At 41.5% G+C, this 19,849-nt stretch overlaps 1 protein-coding gene across 1 annotated transcript in view; it reads left to right on the top strand.

The window, feature by feature from the left end:
- The window catches only part of LOC124775864 (1-phosphatidylinositol 4,5-bisphosphate phosphodiesterase epsilon-1-like), a 447,016-nt gene that overhangs the window by 332,497 nt on the left and 94,670 nt on the right, over window positions 1-19,849 (top strand). Inside the window, exons 11-13 of the mRNA XM_047250697.1 lie at window positions 1,424-1,577; window positions 4,560-4,694; window positions 19,164-19,426. Coding sequence (XP_047106653.1) covers window positions 1,424-1,577; window positions 4,560-4,694; window positions 19,164-19,426 — 552 coding nt within the window. The remainder of the gene's footprint in view (window positions 1-1,423; window positions 1,578-4,559; window positions 4,695-19,163; window positions 19,427-19,849) is intronic.

Raw genomic sequence — 19,849 nt, 5'->3', positions numbered from 1 at the left:
AAACGCGCCTGAAGGGCACAGTTCTTACGCTCCTGCTCCTCTATCAACTCAATTCTGCTAAGGATTCTGCATTCCCCGGAGAGTATCTCGCTAGAATGCCCACTGACTTCCGCACTGCATTCCCCCCAGTGAAAATACTTTGAACAAATCCCACACTGTAACCCATTACTCACAGACCTACGACAGAGACCACATTTCTCACTCATGGTAAAATTTTACAGTTACTGAAAAAAGCTAAACGTCTACATTAGCTAAGTTCAGTTATACCAGTGGAATTATTTCTTGTACAGAATTGAATATAGAGTGTGTTTTTTAATTAAAGGAGATTCCATTTTCAGAAAAGCATTTGAGAATTCTTTGAAAACATAGTTAACAATTTATTTGGCTTCCTTCTCTTACATGATTAACAGCTTCGTATTCTATTCGGTTATTTTATTATTCAGTTTCTGGTGATAACAGTTTTATTCAGATTTTCCTTTTGATAACAATGGATATTACATTTCGTTTTATGTAAACCATCTCCCGTTTGAAAAAAGTACCAACTCTGCTAAACGTATAATAAATTGAATATCACTCCCATATTTAAGGAATAGGAGGGGACTCAGAAAAATGGCTCAGAGCACAATGGGACTTAACTTCTGAGGTCATCAGTCCCCTAGAACTTAGAACTACGTAAACCTAACTAACCTAAGGACATCACACACATCCATGCCCGAGGGAGGATTCGAACCTGCGACCGTAGCGGTCTCGCGGTTCCAGACTGGAGCGCCTAGAACCGCTCGGCCACTCCGGCCGGCAGGAGTGGACTCAAAAGTGAGCCCTGCAGGAATGAACGTCTTCGTGATTTCTCGCTAGACATTGAAATTTATAAATCGTTACTCTATTTAAAGACGCCTAGTCATGTGTTACATTAATTTTTAGAGTTATTCTTTTCTTTAAAAAGATAACGGAGAGTCCATTTTCAGAAAAGCAAATGAGAATTATTTGAAAACGTTATTAATAATTTCTTTGGTTTTTTCTTTCTAAGGAAATTAACTAAAACACTTGTGCCATCTGGAGAAAGTACTAATTCTGCTTAATGCAAAATAAGTGGAAGGTCATTCACATATGTAAGGGATAAGAGCGGACTCGAAACTGAACCCTGAGGGAACTTCTTCGTAGCTTCACTCCACTCGTTGAAACTTTTCCTCCTTCTAGCGCTGTTTGCCTTCTTTCAGTTCAACTTTTTTACGTTCCTTACGTTAAGTACGACTGAAAACAAATACTTGAAAAGCATCACTTCCACAAAATCTAAGGTTATCTGAGAGATTCACACGTAAACACGATGCAAAATGAACAGCTTGAGCAAATAATAACAAATGCAAGTTTTCCGTGCAACGCCACCTGTGTGACTGACGTTTGCGGTGGCGGTGGCTGTGTGCAGGATGTGGTACACGGGGCTGTGCTGGGTGGTGCGCGGCCTCAAGCGGCAGATGCAGCTGACGGACCGGCGCATGCTCTGGCTCAAGGAGCAGTACCTGCAGCTCTACTTCGACGAGGGCCTCTGCCAGGGACCCATGACAGCCGACGCCATTCGGGTGAGTTCACGTCTCCGCCCCAACACGGTTACCTTAATCAGTCTCTTAAGCGATTGTTAACCAAGAAATACGTCGCCACCGACGTGGTACGGGTACCAGTAAAATTTTGGTTTTGTTATTTTGGTACGCATTGCGTAGTAACGTAAGCCAAGTATCAACTGCATATGCTGGCGACATAGCACTACTAGCTGGCAGTGAAAATTTATTAAAATCTCATACAGCATGAATAATAAATGTTTCGAAAGGCACGAATCTGCAGATGGATACACATAAAACAATGTGCTTCACATTATCTTATAATCAGGAAAGTAATAATACTCTGCAAAATAATAACACAACTTTCGCAAAGATCAACGTATTTTATTATCACGAGGCTCGCAAAGGCCAATGAATTTAATTACCTTGACCTTCTGCTATACTCTGACGAATCCATAAAGTCCGAAATTGACTCACGAATTCAAAAGGCTAACAGATGCCACTACGGCAGTATAATTATTGCTAGCATTCATAAGAACTATGTTTGTGTTGGTGACTCGACACACTTTGTTCAAATCAACTGACCAAGGTCATTGACCCAGTGACGTCAACATGCTTATCAGTGACATCATCAGTGACGGACGTCATCGGTGACCTCGGTCACATGATGTTAACAAAGCGCGCCACAGTCACCAATGTAAATAATGTGCACGTCAGTGACCATTCTAATACTACTTATTTTACCTGATGGCAGTTTACAAAATCAAGCTTCTTCCAAAGAAAATTAAATTACACGTAACCACAACTTTCGCATGATGTGTCACTACCAAGTAATGTTGTTCGATGAAACTTGGATTATATATGGAAATAATTACTACGTATAGTACAGAACGTAACGAAAAGAAATACTCAGTGAAAGGAACATAAATAACACTTTTATTTAAAGATAACAATTACGCTGAACTCACCGCGATTCATGGTTGGTTCCCTGGACATTATGAAAGGCGGGACATGGTTCTTAATGAAGAGCGTGTTCACCACGGATGACGATTCATGCCCTGAATTATTAGAGCAGCATGTGAATAACAGCGTTGTGATTCCATTTGTCCAGCAGGAAATGAGATTGTCAATAATGAAGAAGAAGAAAGCACCAGGACCTGATAGAATACTAGCAAAGTGTTGCATCAGCTTGTGGACCAAATCGTGTCATACACAACAGCGTTATTAAAAGGATATCTTTTGAAGGATTGAGTGCCCACAATCTGGAAATTATCGAATATCGTTATGCTAAAAGAAGCGTAAGAAAAAGATCCAAGAGAACCGAAAACATATAGGCCGATTTGTTTCGTAAATGCTCTAGAAAAAGTACAGGAAAAGCTTCTCTGCCGCCGCCTGATGGACCACAGCCAATTAGTGGGCATGCGCCCCCTGAAGTACGGTTTCAAGAAAGGGAAATCCACCGATGATGCAACAAATCACGCGATGAATTTTGTGAGCATCTTAGAGGACAACTATGTTTTAGGCATACTGATTGATATGGCTGGGGCTTTGATAATTTGTCGTGACCTACCCTATTCAAAAGACTGAAACGGACTGTCCCAGGTGTCTCTGTAATAGTCTACGAGACTATTGCACAGACAGACAATTGCAATTAGAAAATAATGAAAAATATCACCATAGGCTGCCCACAAGGCACTGTTTGTGGTGCAGAATTCATGTATGTTGGCATAGAGCGATTACTAAACCAGCTTCAGAGTATAACAAACACTAGAGGCTGCATCGCCTACGCAGACGATCTGCTAATTAGAGTATCTGCTAAAACAAGGGCTAAATTACAGGAAAACAGGAGGGTAGTTCTTGAAAGACTCAGCACCTGGTGCGTATATGACAAACTAACGATATCAGGGCACAAAAAACTTTTTATGTTACGAAAAGGAACATTATCAAGAATGAGTTATCTCTCAAGCGGAATAAATGCTCAACCTGTGAAAAGAAAAGAAGTATTTAGGTACCTTGGAATTAAAGTCGACGAAAAGCAAAACTTTCATGCACATATAGAAATCATTTGCCAGAGAGGCATAAAGATCCTAAATAAAATACAAGTATTATGAATGAAACACACACAACACTGGTGTAACAGTCTACAATATTTATTATTTGTTACTCGAAGCGGTTTTCGGTTGTTAAGCCATCATCAGGTACAATGATAAGTATGTGGTGCAGTGAAATTTTGTTGGATCAAAGATTTTAAACGGCTGCATACACAGAGTATCTCCATTTCCAGAGATGAAGTTGTTTGTGTTAGTATAGGAATAAATCAAGCGGGGTTATTTCAGTGTAAATGCATCTAAGATATTTAACTTAGATAAAATATGTGACACATTAACTATAGACAAATTACAACAGTTTTACATGAAAGAACACAATTGAACAATAAGCTTTGGTGACATATTCCAAAGACGTGGCTGAACAAAATAATCTTGTCTTTAATAAATTATAAATTACAAACAGATGATATATAATAGTGATACATCTCAGCTGTTGGTAATTTTTATTAGTTTGAGTTTTTTAAACCCCGCGCTCTGCAAAACACAAGGAATTTGTTTTCTGTCCTTTACCCAACCTTATTTGGAGGTCTTTGTGTCATCTTTAGTGTGTCTCGTGTTATTTCTGTAGAACGCGAAATTTTAAAAACCCAAATGTAATCGCTAACGCGGAAAACATGTCATCAGGATCTTTCAATTCCAGCAAGACGATTACTTATGGATCACAAATATGTTTTTCTTTGATTATAACATTTTGAAACTGAGTAGGTGCTTATTTCTCTCCCTTACACTGAGCAGTGTTTCGACGTAGGACACTGCAGAAAAATTATGATACATTAAGGATGCTGGTAACCAAAATCATTTAGTAACCACATGACGAAATATTACGCCTGGTGGTCGGATGTGGCGCGCCCCAGCTGTCACGGCAGAGTGAGAGCGCGAATGCGTTTTGATGTTGCAGGTGTTCGGAGGCCGGGACTGGGCCATGACGGGGGCCGTAGCCGGCATGTCGCCCCCCGACAACGGGACGCTGCGCAGGGGCGCCTCCGCCAAGTTCAAGAAGAAGAAGTCCATCGGCAACATACAGACGCTAAAGGTGAGCCGCAGTCTCCATGCTTAGCCCACACCACTTGACGTAAACGTCGTGATAACTATGCCGCAAGCTGACGTCGTATTAGGTTACAAGCAGTGGTGTCAAACGAAGGACTACCTCAAAAATGTGCAAGGAGACGAAATTTCCTGATGTAAGTGAATGTCGGACGTAAAATACTACCACTGACCATTCTTTAAAATCGATACCACGAAACACGTATCCACACAAATTATAAAAATGAACTATTTCCTATAAACTTGGTACACAAATCATTTAATGTCTGCAGAGAATCATGGTGGGGGTAATAACTACTCACCTATCAAAGGGGCGGGGGTGAAAAAGCAATCAAGACCTCGCCCACGTCGCCAGCGTACTCATACTTTAGTCGTCCATTATTTGAGAATGAGAGCACTTAGAGACTTGCAACGAACTTTGCACATGATTTCTTACCTTTATGAAACTCTATCTCGCTGACGATCCCCACAAAATGATGAAAAAAAGTTTATCGCTTACTACATTTTCGCTGTTCATAAAACTGCCACATGAAGCATTACGTTTTAGTTTATTACTTCTTTACTAAAAATGCTTTTCACAACATATTTCGCAGACAGTAGGCACATGTAATACTGGACGTACTTGCAGGATTATATCATGGTACAGCACATAGCTCCGGAGATACAACGTTATAAACACTGAGCTGCGTGAAAATGAAACTGCAGGGCGAAATTCGCTATTTATATATATAGGTAAAATATGTGCACAAATAAGCGTGAAATAAATGAGATTTTCACTCTGCAGCGGAGTGTGCGCTGATATGAAACTTCCTGGCAGAGTAAAACTGTGTGCCGGACCGAGACTCGAACTCGGGTCCCAAGTTCGAGTCTCGGTCCAGCACTCAGTTTTAATCTGCCAGGAAGTTTCACATCAGCGCACACTCTGCTGCAGACTGAAAATCTCATTCTGAAAACATCCCCTAGGCTGTGGCTAAGCCATGTCTCCGCAATATCCTTTCTTTCAGGAGTGTTAGTTCTGCAAGTTTCGCAGGAGAGTTTCTGTAAAGTTTGGAAGGTAGGAGACGAGGTACTGGCAGAAGTAAAGCTCTGAGAAGGGGGCGTGAGTAGTGCTTGGGTAGCTCAGTTGCTAGAGCACTTGCCCGCGAAGGGCAAAGGTCCCGAGTTCGAGTCTCGGTCCGGCACAAAGTTTTAATCTGCCAGGAAGTTTCAAGCATGAAATATATTAAATATGTGTGAAATATATCTGACATGTGCGTATGAGAGCAACGTCACGAGTAAAAAGCTCATCCTAAACACTTAATTCAATCAAATTTTTCACGCATATCGACTACAATCTGGAAAGAAATACTGAAATACTGTGGGAGTAAGAACCACCAACCTCCTGTTGAGGCTGTGTGTTATAACGTGGAGGCAGAAGGGGGGACGTGGAGATGGACAGAGAACGAGTGGGAAGGAGATACGCACAGACGACCAGATGGACAGAGGTAGTGGAGGGGGAAATAGACAGAGAGAGGAGGAGATAGACAGAGAAAGGAAAGAAGAGGAAATGGACAGAGCCAGGGGAGAAGGGCATAAGCAGAGATATGGTGGAGGAGGAAGTGAACAGACAGAGGGGGAGGAGGAAATGGACAGAGCGAGGAAGAGGAGGGGTTGGTCAGAGAAAGGGCAGGAGGAGATGGATACAGAGTGCACAGTGGAGGAGGTGCACAGAGAGAGAGGGGTTGCTGGAGACAGCCAGAAAGAGAGAGGGAAGGAGGAGATGGAACAGTAGAAGATTAGAGTAAGTACATAACTGAGCGACGCCAGAAATTCAGCTAGTGATGGTATAAATATGTACCTTCTTGTAGGTTTACAAACGGATTTGAATACCCTTCTCAAATACAAGTAAAATCAGTGTTGTTGTTGTTGTTGTTTTGGTCTTCAAACGGAAGACTGGTTTTATGCAGTTCCCCACGCTAGTCTATCTTGTGCTTGTTTTATAACCGCTGCATAACTATTACAGCCTAAATCCATTTGAACCTGATTGCAGTATTGGAACCTTGGTCTCCCTCTGCAATCTTTACCCTCTAACTTACTGCCAAAGTGACGATTCCTTGATGTCCCAGGATGTATCCTGTCAACCGAACGCTTGTTTTACTCAGGTTGTGCCGTAAATTTGTTCTTTCCCCGATTATATTCACAACCTACTCATTAGTTATTCGGTCTACCCATCTAATCTTCAGCATTCCTCTGTAGTAACATATTGTAATCTGTATTAGTAATAAGCTAATACGGGGCACTGTCATCAAGTCACGACTGCAGCTTCCTTTCTAACGGCTTCCAAAATTTTAGTGTTCAATATTTCGTACAGTTCTTTTTTTTTTGTCATCAGGTTTGATGAGGCCCGCCACGAATTCCTCTCCCTGTGTTAACCTCTTCATCTCAGAGTATCATTTGCAACCTACGTCCTCAATCACCTGCTGGGTGCATTCCAACCTCTGCCTTCCTCTGCAGTTTTTACCTTCTACAGCTCCCTCTAGTACCATGGAAGTCACTGTTTTCCGCATATTCCTTTCCTCTCCGATTCTGCGCATAACCTCCTCATTCCTTACCATATCAGTCCACCTAATTTTCAACATTCGTCTGTAGCACCACATCTCAAATGCTTCAATTCTGTTCTGTTCCGGTTTTCCCATAGTCCACCTTTCAGTACTATACAATGCTGTGCTTCAAACGTGCATTCTCAAAAATTTCTTCCTCAAATTATGGTCTATGTTTGAAACTAGTAGACTTATGTTGACCAGGAATGCCCTTTTTGCCAGTGCTAGTCTGCTTTTTATGTCCTCCTTGCTCCGTCCGTCATTGGTTATTTTGCTGCCTAGATAGCAGAATTCCTTAACTTCATCTACTTCGTGACCATCAATCCTGATGTTAAATTTCTGGTTGTTCTCATTTCTGCTACTTCTCATTACTTTCGCCTTTCTTCGTTGTAGTCTCAATCCACATTCTGTACTCATTAGACTCTCCATTCCATTCAGAAGATCATGTTATTCTCTTTCACTTCCACTCAGGACAGCAGTGTCATCAGTGAATCATATCATTGATATCCTTTCACCTTGGATTTTAGTTCCACTCCTGAATCTTTCTTTTATTTCCATCATTGCTTCTTCGATGTACAGATTGTACAGTAGAGGCGAAAGACTACATCCCTGTCTTACACCCTTTTTAATCCGATTCGTTCTTGGTTGTCCAGTCTTGTTATACCCTCTTAGCTCTTGTTCATATTATATGTTACTCGTCTCTCCCTATTGCTTACCCCTAATTTTCTCAGAATTTCGAACATGTTGCGCAATTTTACATTGTCGAATGCTTTTTCCAGATCGACAAATTCTATGAACGTGTCTTGATTTTTCTTTACTCTTGTTTCCATTATCGGCCACAACGTCAGAATTGCCTCTCTTGTGCCTTTACTTTTCCTAATGCCAAACTGATCGCCATCTAGCGCATACTGAATTTTCTTTTCCATTCTTATGTATATTATTCTTGTAAGCAACTTGGATGCATGAGCTGTTACGCGGATTGTGCGATAATTCTCGCGCTCGTCAGCTCGTGCAGTCTTCGGAATTGTGTGGGTGACATTTTTCCGAAAGCCATATGGTATGTCGCCAGACTCATACACTTCTACACACCAACGTGAATAGTCGTTTTGTTGCCACTTACCCAAATGATTTTAGAAATTGTGATGGAATGTTATCTACCCCTTCTGCCTCATTTGATCTTAAATCCTGCATAGTCCTCATAAATTCTGATTCTAATACTAGATCCCCTATCTCTTCTAAATGGACTCTTGTTTCTTCTTCTATCACATCAGAGAAATCTTCTACCTCATAGAGGCCTTCAGTGTACTCTTTCCACCATCTTCTACTTCATAGAGGCCTTCGGTGTACTCTTTCCACCAACCAGCTCTCCCCTCTGCATTTAATAGTGGAATCCCGTTGTACTCTTCATGTTACCACTCTTGGTTTTAATTTCACCGAAGTTGTTTTGACTTTCCTACATGTTGAGGCAGTCCCTCTGACAATTTTTCTTTTTCAATTTCACCACATTTTTTCTGCATCCATTTCGTCTTAGCTTCGTGCACTTCCTATTTATTTCATTCCTAAGGACTTGTATTTCTGTATTCAAGAATTTCCCTTAACATTTTTTTGTGCTTCCTTCTTTCATCGATCAGCTGAAGTATTCCATCTGTTACGTATGGCTTCTTCGCAGTTACCATCTTTGTTTTTCTTCCCAGCTTCTGTGATTACCCTTTTTAGAGATTTCCATTCCTCTTCAACTGTATGCTTACTGAGCTATTCCTTATTGCTGTATCTATAGCCTTAGAGAACTCCATGCGTATCTTGTCATTCGTTGGCACTTCCGTATCCCTCTTCTTTGCATACTGATTCCTCCTAACTAATTCCTTAAACTTCAGCTCACTCTTCGTCACTACTACATTGTGATCTGAGTCTATATCTGCTCTTGGATACCCCTTACAGTCCAGTATCTGATTTCGGAATCTGTCTCACCATGATGTAATCTAACAGAAATCTTGCCGTATCACCCGACCTTTTCCAAGTATAACTCCTCCTCTTGTGATTCTTGAACAGAGTATCCGCAGTTACTAGCTGATATTTATTACAGAACTCAGTTTGTACAGCTACTGACCGAATTTAAAAATTTAAAATGCTGTCATAATCTACTCATTAAGAGCTATAACCTTTTATTAAACTTTAACACAACAAATATTATAGCAATAAGTATTATAGTGAGAAATTGAATGTGCACCTAGAGGCAGCGTAACTCACGACACGCAAATTACCCAGGCTTCATTCATCCAGTATTGGGGAAGGAGAGCACTTAGCGACTTCCGACAAGCATTAAAAATAATTTCGAACCTTTTGCAAACTTTTTCTCGATTGCATGCTTAACGTCGCATATGCTCGATGCATTAACTCTTTTGTAAAGTAATCAGCCGTCTGAAACTGTTTTATACATGGGAGTTCGATTCTTTAAAGAATTAGGGGTTTACTGGCGGCTTCCTCACTCTTTTTGTCTGATTTGTCTATCATCCACGTACAAAACTACACTCTAAATTAATACCTTCAGAATAGACATACTAACATCTAAATTCATTGTGTATTTTAACAAATCCTTCATTTTCAGAACTGATTTTATTGCTATTGGCGGTCCAATTTCTTTTCCTCTTTATTTCGGCCATCGTCAGTTATTTTTGTGCCCGAAACGAAAACGCATTTACTGCTTGTAGCCTCGCATTTCCCTCACTATCGTCTGATTTAATTCGATTACCTTCCTTTACCCTTATTTTACTTTTGTTGACGTTCACCTAATCTCTTTTTTCCTGATGTCAACATCCTCTTGAGTAGTCCCCATTTGGAGGTTCAGTGGGGAACTATTTTACGTCCCGAGTATTCTACCCAAGAGGATGTGATCGTTATCAAGCCATGGAACAGAGCCGTATGTCCGCGGGAAAAATAAGCTCTGTAGTTCACCTTGCTTTCAGCCGTTCGCAGAACCAGCATAGCAAAGCCGTGGGGCGACTGTTACGAGACTGTTTCCTTGCCGCTACTCAAAAAGTTGGTCCCCTTCTGCGGGAACCTCAGGTTTGTCTGGCCTCTCCTTTAAAAAAAAAGAGAGAGTCTCACTGTCAGCCAGAAACAATCGACCCGGGTGATATTCTTGTCAGTTTTGCAGCCCGATCATACAATCATGTTCACACAATGTTTTACCGGTCCAGCTGACTGCCCTCTGTAGATGAGAATATCGTTTACTAAAACGCTTCGTATGTTTCTTGTCGTCTCTACTCACGTGTACCTTTAATATACCTTGTTCAGCATTCTGTTACTTGCATAACATTTCTTTCTTCAGACTAATGAACATCAAAAATTCCTTATCATGATAATATTTCTCCTAAATATAACACGCGAATTTTGAATGGAACAATTCACTCCACATGAAAAACACGTACTTCGGTGCCGTCCACTTCTTCTTCCACTTTCTGTGTTAATGTTGAGGATCGTCGGTTGTCACTGCTAATGTCGCTACTCTTGCCGTAGGCGTGGATGGTAGCTATGAAACAAACCATATTTATTTTGTAAAGCATGGTAGTGCAGAAAACTCGGCTCTTTAGTTATTTCGAATCTTTATTTTTTTTTCAGAACTGCATCTTCAAATTGAAAGTTAAGATAGCAGATTCCGAGGCGCCGAAGGCTAGCACGAATGGTCAGAATAGAACTTAGTTTGGCATTCCCCACTCTTTTCCTGTGTGAACTTTTGGCAATATTCATTTCAACAAACAGCTCTCTACATCTGCATTTGACCAAGGCACTACTAGAAGTATCTTAACCAAACTGTAGCGTTCGCTAAAAGGCATCTGTTTATCTGCATCCTCATATTATGATACTTCAAACCACGATCCAGCCGTGGCTGTCACAGCCTCCCACTACAAGAAATTGATGTTCTGCTGCTGAAGTTCTGCATCAGATACAATAGCCGGTCTGGTACCTATTTATAAAGCTAATGATGTGTTATTATTGTCCTTTACTCTTCTTAAACAGTTTTCTGATGCTATAGATGATACTTTGCATAGCACTTCAACGTTCTTCGGGAGACGGGTTATAGCTAAATGACAAGCGTACAGTAAAGTTAGTGCAAGTTTTCCGAATTCTCATTTCAGTATCAACAGTAATTCTCCCCTGGTAAGCAAAATTCCTACTTGCTTTTCAAAAGCGGGACCCAAATGTGGATTGGGATGAAGAAAAAGCAGATCCTCTTGACACACTTTTACTATAACAATTTGGACAAGTGTTCTGATTAAAACAGACCTTTGCAGCAGCTTGGTGGGAACAGCGGATCTAGACTTATTAACTACGTTGCACTCTCGCAGAATTGGTCGTACAAATATGAAAAACAATTTTTGGTTGTTGCCTTTATACATTTTACACAGTTCAGAGCGATAAAGCACTCTTCATTCACTGAGGCTTCCGTGAAGGACTATGTTAGTACCTCCCACTGATGAAATACACATTCAGAGACGGTCTCAATTAAGACCCGACGCGTTCCGGCGATGTGTAGTATCTTCAAGGTATCTTCATCGCAAAGTGTATTATACAAATCATTGTAGGCCTTTTGCCTTATCGAAAAGCGGTGGAACCAGTTGTTTGTTTCTGAAAAATGAATTCCAAATCGGCTGGTAATTCATCTATACAAGAATGAGAAATGGGCAACGGGATGGTGTGAGAAGAACATAGTGTAACGATTAATTGTGGAATTTATTGTCTAAGGAGAGCATAAACTCCATTTCCTTTGCCGAGCATAACAGATGCGTTATCTGTGCCTATACCACCCATTTTTCTGCAGATGCACTTCAGAGTCACCTAATATGTCTTTCACACCTCCAATAATTGGTTTTGCATCACCTGAGTCAATCTCGAACAGTTTCAAACATGCTGAAACTACACACCGTGTGTTTTCTGAAAAGTATAAAATACGAGAACCTGTTGTTGTGGTCTTCAGTCCGACCTGGTTTGATGCAGCTCTCCATGCTACTCTATCCTGCGCAAGCCTCTACATCTCCGAGTAACTACTGCAGCCTACACCCTTCTGAATCTACTTAGTGTAGTCATCTCTTGGTCTCCCTCTATGATTGTTACCCCCCCCCCCCCCCTCCAGTACTATATTGATGATCCTTTGATGTCTCAGAATGTGGATTTCACGTACAGAAAACATGTTTTTCTGGGAGTTTTTTGAAGCGCACCATTTCTATACTTTAGACATGTACGAATCGGTTCAAACTTTGCATGAAGGTAGATAAAAGGGTAAAGTTGAGCTTTTTTAATCCAATAACCTCCATACTTTGTCGAAAAACGATGTTTTAAAGTCGAACTGAATGTAGAACACAAAATACGTTGTTACGTGAATTGAATGCACGGAAACTGGTTATAGTGAATTAAATAACTAAAGATAGGAAATACAAAAAGATAGTTATTTGTGGTGACTTCAATATTAATTGTATAAGTGATTGTGCAAGGAAGAGGATGCTGGTAGACTTCCTTAATTCATATAATCTTATGCAAACCGTATTCTTTCCAACGAGAGTGCAAGGGAACAGTAGAACAACCATAGACAACATTTTTGTTCATTCCTCATTACTAGAAGGGCATTCTGTTAGTAAAAAGGTGAATGGCCTTTCAGATCATGATGCACAAATTTTAAGTCTAAAAGATTTTTGTGCTGCAACACATGTTAAATATAGTCATCAGCTGTTTAGGAAAGCTGATCCAGTTGCTGTAGAGACCTTTGTAAACCTTATCAACGAACAAGAGTGGCAAGATGTTTATAGCGCTGATACAGTAGACGATAAATATAATGCTTTTCTCAAGACTTTTCTCGTGCTCTTTGAAAGTTGCTTTCCGTTAGAACGTTCAAAACAGGGTACTAGCACAAACAGGCAGCCTGGATGGCTGACTAGAGGGACAAGAATATCTTGTAGAACAAAGTGGCAATTATATCAAAACGTTAAAAACAGTCAAAATCTAAAAGCAGCAGCCCATTACAAACAGTATTGTAAGGTGCTTAGAAATGTTATTAGGAAGGCAAAAAGTATGTGGTATGCAGATAGAATAGCTAAGTCTCAGGATAAAATTAAAACCATATGGTCAGTCGTAAAGGAAGTGGCTGGTCTGCAGAGACAGGTCGAGGATATAGAATCAGTGCGTAATGGGAATTTCCGTGTTACTGAAAAGTCGCATATATGTACAGTATTTAATAATCACTTTCTGAATATAGCAGGTGAACTAAATAGAAACCTAGTCCCGACACGGAATCATATAGCGCTCTTAGAAAAAAGTGTTCCGAGACTGTTACCTGAAATTCTCCTCCATCATACTGACAAGAGGGAGATTGAGTTAATAATTAAATCACTAAAGACCAAGAACTTTCATGGATATGACGGGGTATCTAGCAGAATACTGAAGTATTGTTCTATGTATGTTAGCCCAGTACTTAGCCATATCTGTAACTTTTCCTTTAGGAGTGGTCGGTTTCCTGACCGATTAAAGTACTCGGTAGTGAAGCCACTTTATAAAAAGGGAGACATTGATAATGTTGACAGTTTTAGACCTTTTCTATGCCATCGGCGTTTGCTAAAGTTATCGAGAAGGTTGTATATAGAAGGTTACTGGAGCATTTAAATTCACATAATTTGCTGTCAAATGTTCAGTTTGGTTTTAGAAATAGTTTAACAACTGAAAATGCTATATTCTCTTTTCTCTGTGAGGTTTTGGACGGATTAAATAAAAGGTTGCGAACGCTAGGTGTTTTCTTTGATTTAACGAAGGCTTTTGGCTGTGTTGACCACAAAATATTACTGCAGAAGTTGGACCATTACGGAGTAAGGGGAGTACCTTACAATTGGTTCCCCTCTTACTTTAAGAACAGAAAGCAATATTGTGAGTGGTAGTGACGTTCAGTCCCAATGGGGCACTGTTGAGTGGGGCGTTCCCCAAGGGTCAGTGCTGGGGCCACTGCTGTTTCTTATTTATATAAATGATATGCCTTCTAGTATTACAGGTGATTCAAAAATATTTCTGTTTGCTGATAACACCAGCTTGATAGTGAAGGATCTTGTCTGTAATATTGAAACAGTATCAAATAATGTAGTTCATGAAATAAGTTCGTGGCTTGTGGAAAATAATTTGATGCTAAATCACAGTAAGACTCAGTTTTTACAGTTTCTAACTCACAATTCAACAAGAACCGATATTTTGATAGACAGAATGGGCATATTATAAGCGAGACGGAACAGTTCAAGTTCCTAGGCGTTCGGATAGATAGTAAGGTGTTGTGGAAAGTCCATGTCCATGATCTTGTTCAGAAACTAAATGCTGCTTTATTTACCATTAGAACAGTATCTGAAATAAGTGACACTTCAATACGAAAAGTAGTCTACTTCGCATATTTTCATACGCTTATGTCGTATGGTATTATTTTTGGGGTAATTCTTCTGATTCAAAAAGGGTATTTTTGGCTCAAAAACGGGCTGTTCGAGCTATATGTGGTGTAAGTTCGAGAACCTCTTGTCGACCCATATTCAATAGTCTGGGAATTCTGACATTGCCCTCACAGTATATATTTTCTTTAACGTCGTTTGTTGTTAGCAATATTAGCCTATTCCCAAGAGTTAGCAGCTTTCACTCAGTTAATACTAGGCAGAAATCCAATCTGCATGTGGAATGCACTTCCTTGACTCTTGTGCAGAAAGGAGTGCAGTATTCTGCTGCATCCATTTTCAATAAGCTACCACAAGAACTCAAAAATCTTAGCAGTAGCCCAAACTCTTTTAAGTCTAAACTGAAGAGTTTCCTCATGGCTCACTCCTTCTATTCTGTCGAGTAGCTCCTGGAAGAGCTAAAAAATTAAGCAAATTCCAGTGTTACATTGTTGATTTTCTTTATTTAAACTTACGACTTGTCACCTGAATATGTCTTTTTTTATATTTCATTTTACCTGTTTCTAATATCGTGTTATAATTTCATGTATTGACTCGTTCCATGACCATGGAGACTTCTCCTTAATTTGGTCCCACGGAACAATAAATAAATAAATAAAAATAAAAATTCATTCTTACCATAAAATTGACAGCTCACTTTCAAAATTCTAGCTGCATTATGATTTTACGTACAATACAAACACATTTCTGTGTTTTCTTTTACGCGCGCCACTTCAAACTTGTGCGAATCGGTTCAAATTTTGTACAAAGGTAAACAGATACATGTCATCAATAGTCATCCTGTTGTTCTGTGGAAGCGTCATCCGTTGCCACGATATGAGGAACATTGTTCGAAAGACAATAAGAAACTTATACCGGATCTGCCGTCACCTGAGTCAGCAAAGATCTACATCGGTTGCCAAGCTAAGGTGGTTTAATGTCCAAATTAGGATAGAGTAAAAGTTGGGGGCCAGAAAGGAAAAAGCTCCTATCGTAGCACAAAAAAGCAAATATTTCCTGGGCAGAGTTAGGGATGTAAAAGACGCGAACTAGCTTTTCTATTATCTGGCAACTTCAAACACATTTAAATCAAAATATCTTGACATGTTCGCTCATACTTCCCTAGCGCAGTGAGCTCTCTCAGCTGCAAGGTGTTGGCACACCTGCAGTTTGCAGTTTTTAGGTCAAATTCCCTGATCCTGTGTTCAAACTCCAGAAGAGCCGCCAGCCACAGTAAATACACTGACAGAAAAAGTCGCAACATCAAGAAGGAGTTGTTGGTAGGCGGGTTTCCACACCTGAAAGATGTCGTCTATTTAAATTTCGCGCCAGAAACATAAGAGTGGTGGTAGTAGCGCCACTGTGAGGATGCAGATCAGGATTGCTTTAAATACACGCTCTAACGGCCGTGAGCATCTGTTGCCTTTGAGATCGGGCGTGGTGAGCTGATGTTAGTCAAGAATTCCTTTAAGGTGACAAAGACGCGTTATCAGTACCTCACTTAGTTTGAACGAGGTAGTGTAATAAGGATAGACAAGATGCATGTTTCTTCTGAGATATTGCACAAAGACTTGGCAGTAATCCAGCCACTGTACATGACTGCTGGCAGCGGCGGTCACAAGAATATAGGGTCTCAAGAAGACGGGGTTCAAGACGACCACGTGACACGACCGGGAGGGAAGACCATCGTGTTCGGCGCAAGGTTCTGGCGCATCTTACTGCATATTCAGGAGCAATGTGAGTAGCAGTTGGCACCACAGACACACAGCGAACTGTTGCAAATCGGTTACTTCAAGGGCAGCTCCGAGTCAGATGCCCCGCAACGTCGGTTCCACTGACCCTCAGCTGTCGCCATCTGCGACTTCATTGTTGTCAAGCGAGTGCTTACTTGAGGGCCGAGTGGATGTCTGTGTTTTCTGATGAAAACCGGCACTGTCTTAGTGCCAATGATGGACGTTTGTTGTTTAGAAGGAGGCCAGTTGAGGATCTGCAACCAGTCTGTCTGCCTGCTAGACACACTTGGACAACACCTGGAGTTCTGGTCTGGGGTGCTATTTTGCATGAAAGCAGGTGCACTCTCGCCGTTATCCCACACACCCTGACTGCAAATTTATACGTCAATCTGGTCGTTCGATCTGTTGTAGTGCCATTCATGAATGGTATTCCATGGTACGTCTTCCAACAGGATAACATTCGTCCGACCGCAGTGGCCGAACGGTTCTAGGCGCTTCAGTCTGGATTCGCGCGACCGCTACGTTCGCAGGTTCGAATCCTGCCTCGGGCATGGATGTGTGTGATGTCCTTAGGTTAGTTAGGTTTAAGTAGTTCTAAGTTCTAGGAGACTGGTGACCTCAGATGTTAAGTCCCATAGTGCTCAGAGCCATTTGAACCATATTGATAACACTCGCCCACATACCGCTGTTGTAACCCAACATACTCTACAGAGGGTCAACATGTTGCCTTGGCCTGCTCGATCACCAGATGTGTCTCCAATCGAACACATACGAGGCATCATCGGATGACAAGTTCAGCGTCATTCACTAACAGCGTTAACGCCCCTCTACTGACCGACTAAACGCTACAGGCGTGATGCTCCATCCCACAAGCTGACATCCGGCACCTGCGCAGCAAAATGCATGCACGTTCGCATGCTTGCATTCAATATTCTGGCGGTAACACGGATTATTAATGTGACAGCATTTCACATTTGCAATGGCATACCGCACACTTACATCAAACTGCCATGCTGCAATGTTGATCGCTTAAATATGTTATCTAGACAAACGCATTCCCCAAATTTCATTATTCTCGTTAATTATTTTTTGGTGCTGCGATTTTTTTCCGTCAGTGTAAAATGTCATGAGGATACATTTAATAGGGTAATTTTTTATTTATTTTTTATTTTTTTTTACGGGATGAAATTTCTGGGGTTGGATACGTTATATTAAATGACATTGATAATAATACTAACATGAAAAAAGCGCGATTATATCAAGATGTTTTTATTTAAATGTCTATGAAGCTGCCAGATAAGCTAGTCCCTTTCTTTTACAACACTAACTCTGCCTTGGACATATTCGCCATATGACAGGAGCAGTTTTTATTATAGTCTGACTAAATTTACACTCTGCCGAAGTGTTTGTGATCATGCTATTTTGTCTAAAACTGACATGATGAGACCGTTGGTTCAAATGGCTCTGAGCACTATGGGACTTAACAGCTGTGGTCATCAGTCCCCTAGAATTTAGAACTACTTAAACCTAACTAACCTAAGGACATCACACACATCCATGCCCGAGGCAGGATTCGAACCTGCGACCGTAGCAGCCGCGCGGTTCCGGACTGCGCGCCTAGAACCGCGAGACCACCGCGGCCGGCCACGGTGAGACCGTGGCTGTGTACAATTAATGTAGGTTAATTCTTACAAAGAAGAAAACAGCAACCAGCCACTATTAATACTGCTATTTATTTAGGTAAATAGCCGGGTTACCGATTTCGAACTGGTAAATTCACCATCAGACGGCTGTTCACATGATCTTCAAGATACGCTTTACATTATCGTCCGTTTGCGATTTTTATTATTCCACTGTGGCGAAGTATTTTTGGTGTGTTGTTGCCGTCGAAAATTCCGCGCGATTTTGTTGCGAAGTTGCAGCATTGTATTTTTCGAATATTCCTAAATATATCCAGCACTTATGTAATTTGTACATCACCATATTGTGCAAAGCACCACACACAGACACACACACACATACCAAAGAGAATTTGCCACATGTGAAGTTATCACAAAGATTGCAGATCTACAAACACAACAGTGTCAGAACGTCTCCGACACTGTGATTTACAAACACAACAGTGTCAGAACGTCTCTGACACTGTTGTGTTTGTAAATCTGCAATCTTTGTGATAACTTCACATGTGGCAAATTCTTTTTGGTGTGTGTGTGTTTGTGTGTGTGTGTGTAGTGCTTTGCACAATATTGAGATGTACAAATTACATAAGTGCTGGATATATTTAGGAATATTCGAAAAATACAATGCTGCAACTTCGCAACAAAATCGCGCGGAATTTTCGCCGGCAACAACACACCAAAAATACTTCGCCACAGTGGAATAATAAAAATATAAAACGGACGATAATGTAAAGCGTATCTTGAAAATCATGTGAACAGCCGTCCGATGATGAATTTGCCAGTTCGAAACCGGTAACGGCGCTATTTACCTAAATAAATTGCAGTATTAATAGTGGCTGGTTGCTGTTTTCTTCTTTGTAAGAATTAACCTACATTGTTTGTGATCAGTCTTTCACTGTTAAGGACCGGTGTATTCAAATGAACAGCAGCACGTATTCTGGTGAGGAGGTTAGGGAGCAAGAAGGCGGAGCCCCGCTGCTGGCCGGGTAATTGACGCGGCTGTGCGCGCTTGCCGGCAGGACTCCGGTTCGAAGCCGGGCGGCGCTCCGGGGGGCCCGGGTTCGGAGCCGTGCGGGGGCCAGCTGCAGCCGGGGGAGCCGCCGTCGTGGCGCCGGGTGACCACCTCCGTCACGGTGAGCGGGCCCAGCCCCAGCACCGCCACGCCGCGATCGCACTCCGTCTCCAGCGACTTCGACCTGCACGACTCCACCGACAACCTGGACAAGATCTCCAGCTGCAGTCCCACGCACCACTACAGCTCCAGCTCCACCGGACTACACAGGTTCACAACATCATCATCTTATCACCAATTATAGTTCAATTCATTTATCTCGGCGGTTCGTTCATGCCCGCCTAGACGCGGGAGATAGCTGCGTTGCCGGTTGTACGCGCCAAGAGAAGCAGCGCCATAGTATAGTCCGCAAAGTTACGTTTAGGGGGGAGCGCGCAGTTTAAGAAGTAAAGCTACCACGGCCGCATTAACCCTTTCGCAGCTACAGAGACGTGCTCTCCGCATTCCGCGATGTGCACGATTTTCAAAAATGGTTCAAATGGCTCTGAGCACTATGGGACTTAACATCTATGGTCATCAGTCCCCTAGAACTTAGAACTACTTAAATCTAACTAACCTAAGGACATCACACAACACCCAGTCATCACGAGGCAGAGAAAATCCCTGACCCCGCCGGGAATCGAACCCGGGAAC

The sequence above is a fragment of the Schistocerca piceifrons genome, chromosome 2 (assembly GCF_021461385.2).
Source record: "Schistocerca piceifrons isolate TAMUIC-IGC-003096 chromosome 2, iqSchPice1.1, whole genome shotgun sequence".
In the NCBI taxonomy this organism is placed as follows: domain Eukaryota; kingdom Metazoa; phylum Arthropoda; class Insecta; order Orthoptera; family Acrididae; genus Schistocerca; species Schistocerca piceifrons.
Note: the sequence above shows the minus strand (reverse complement) of the source record. Positions and strands in the feature narration are given on the sequence as shown.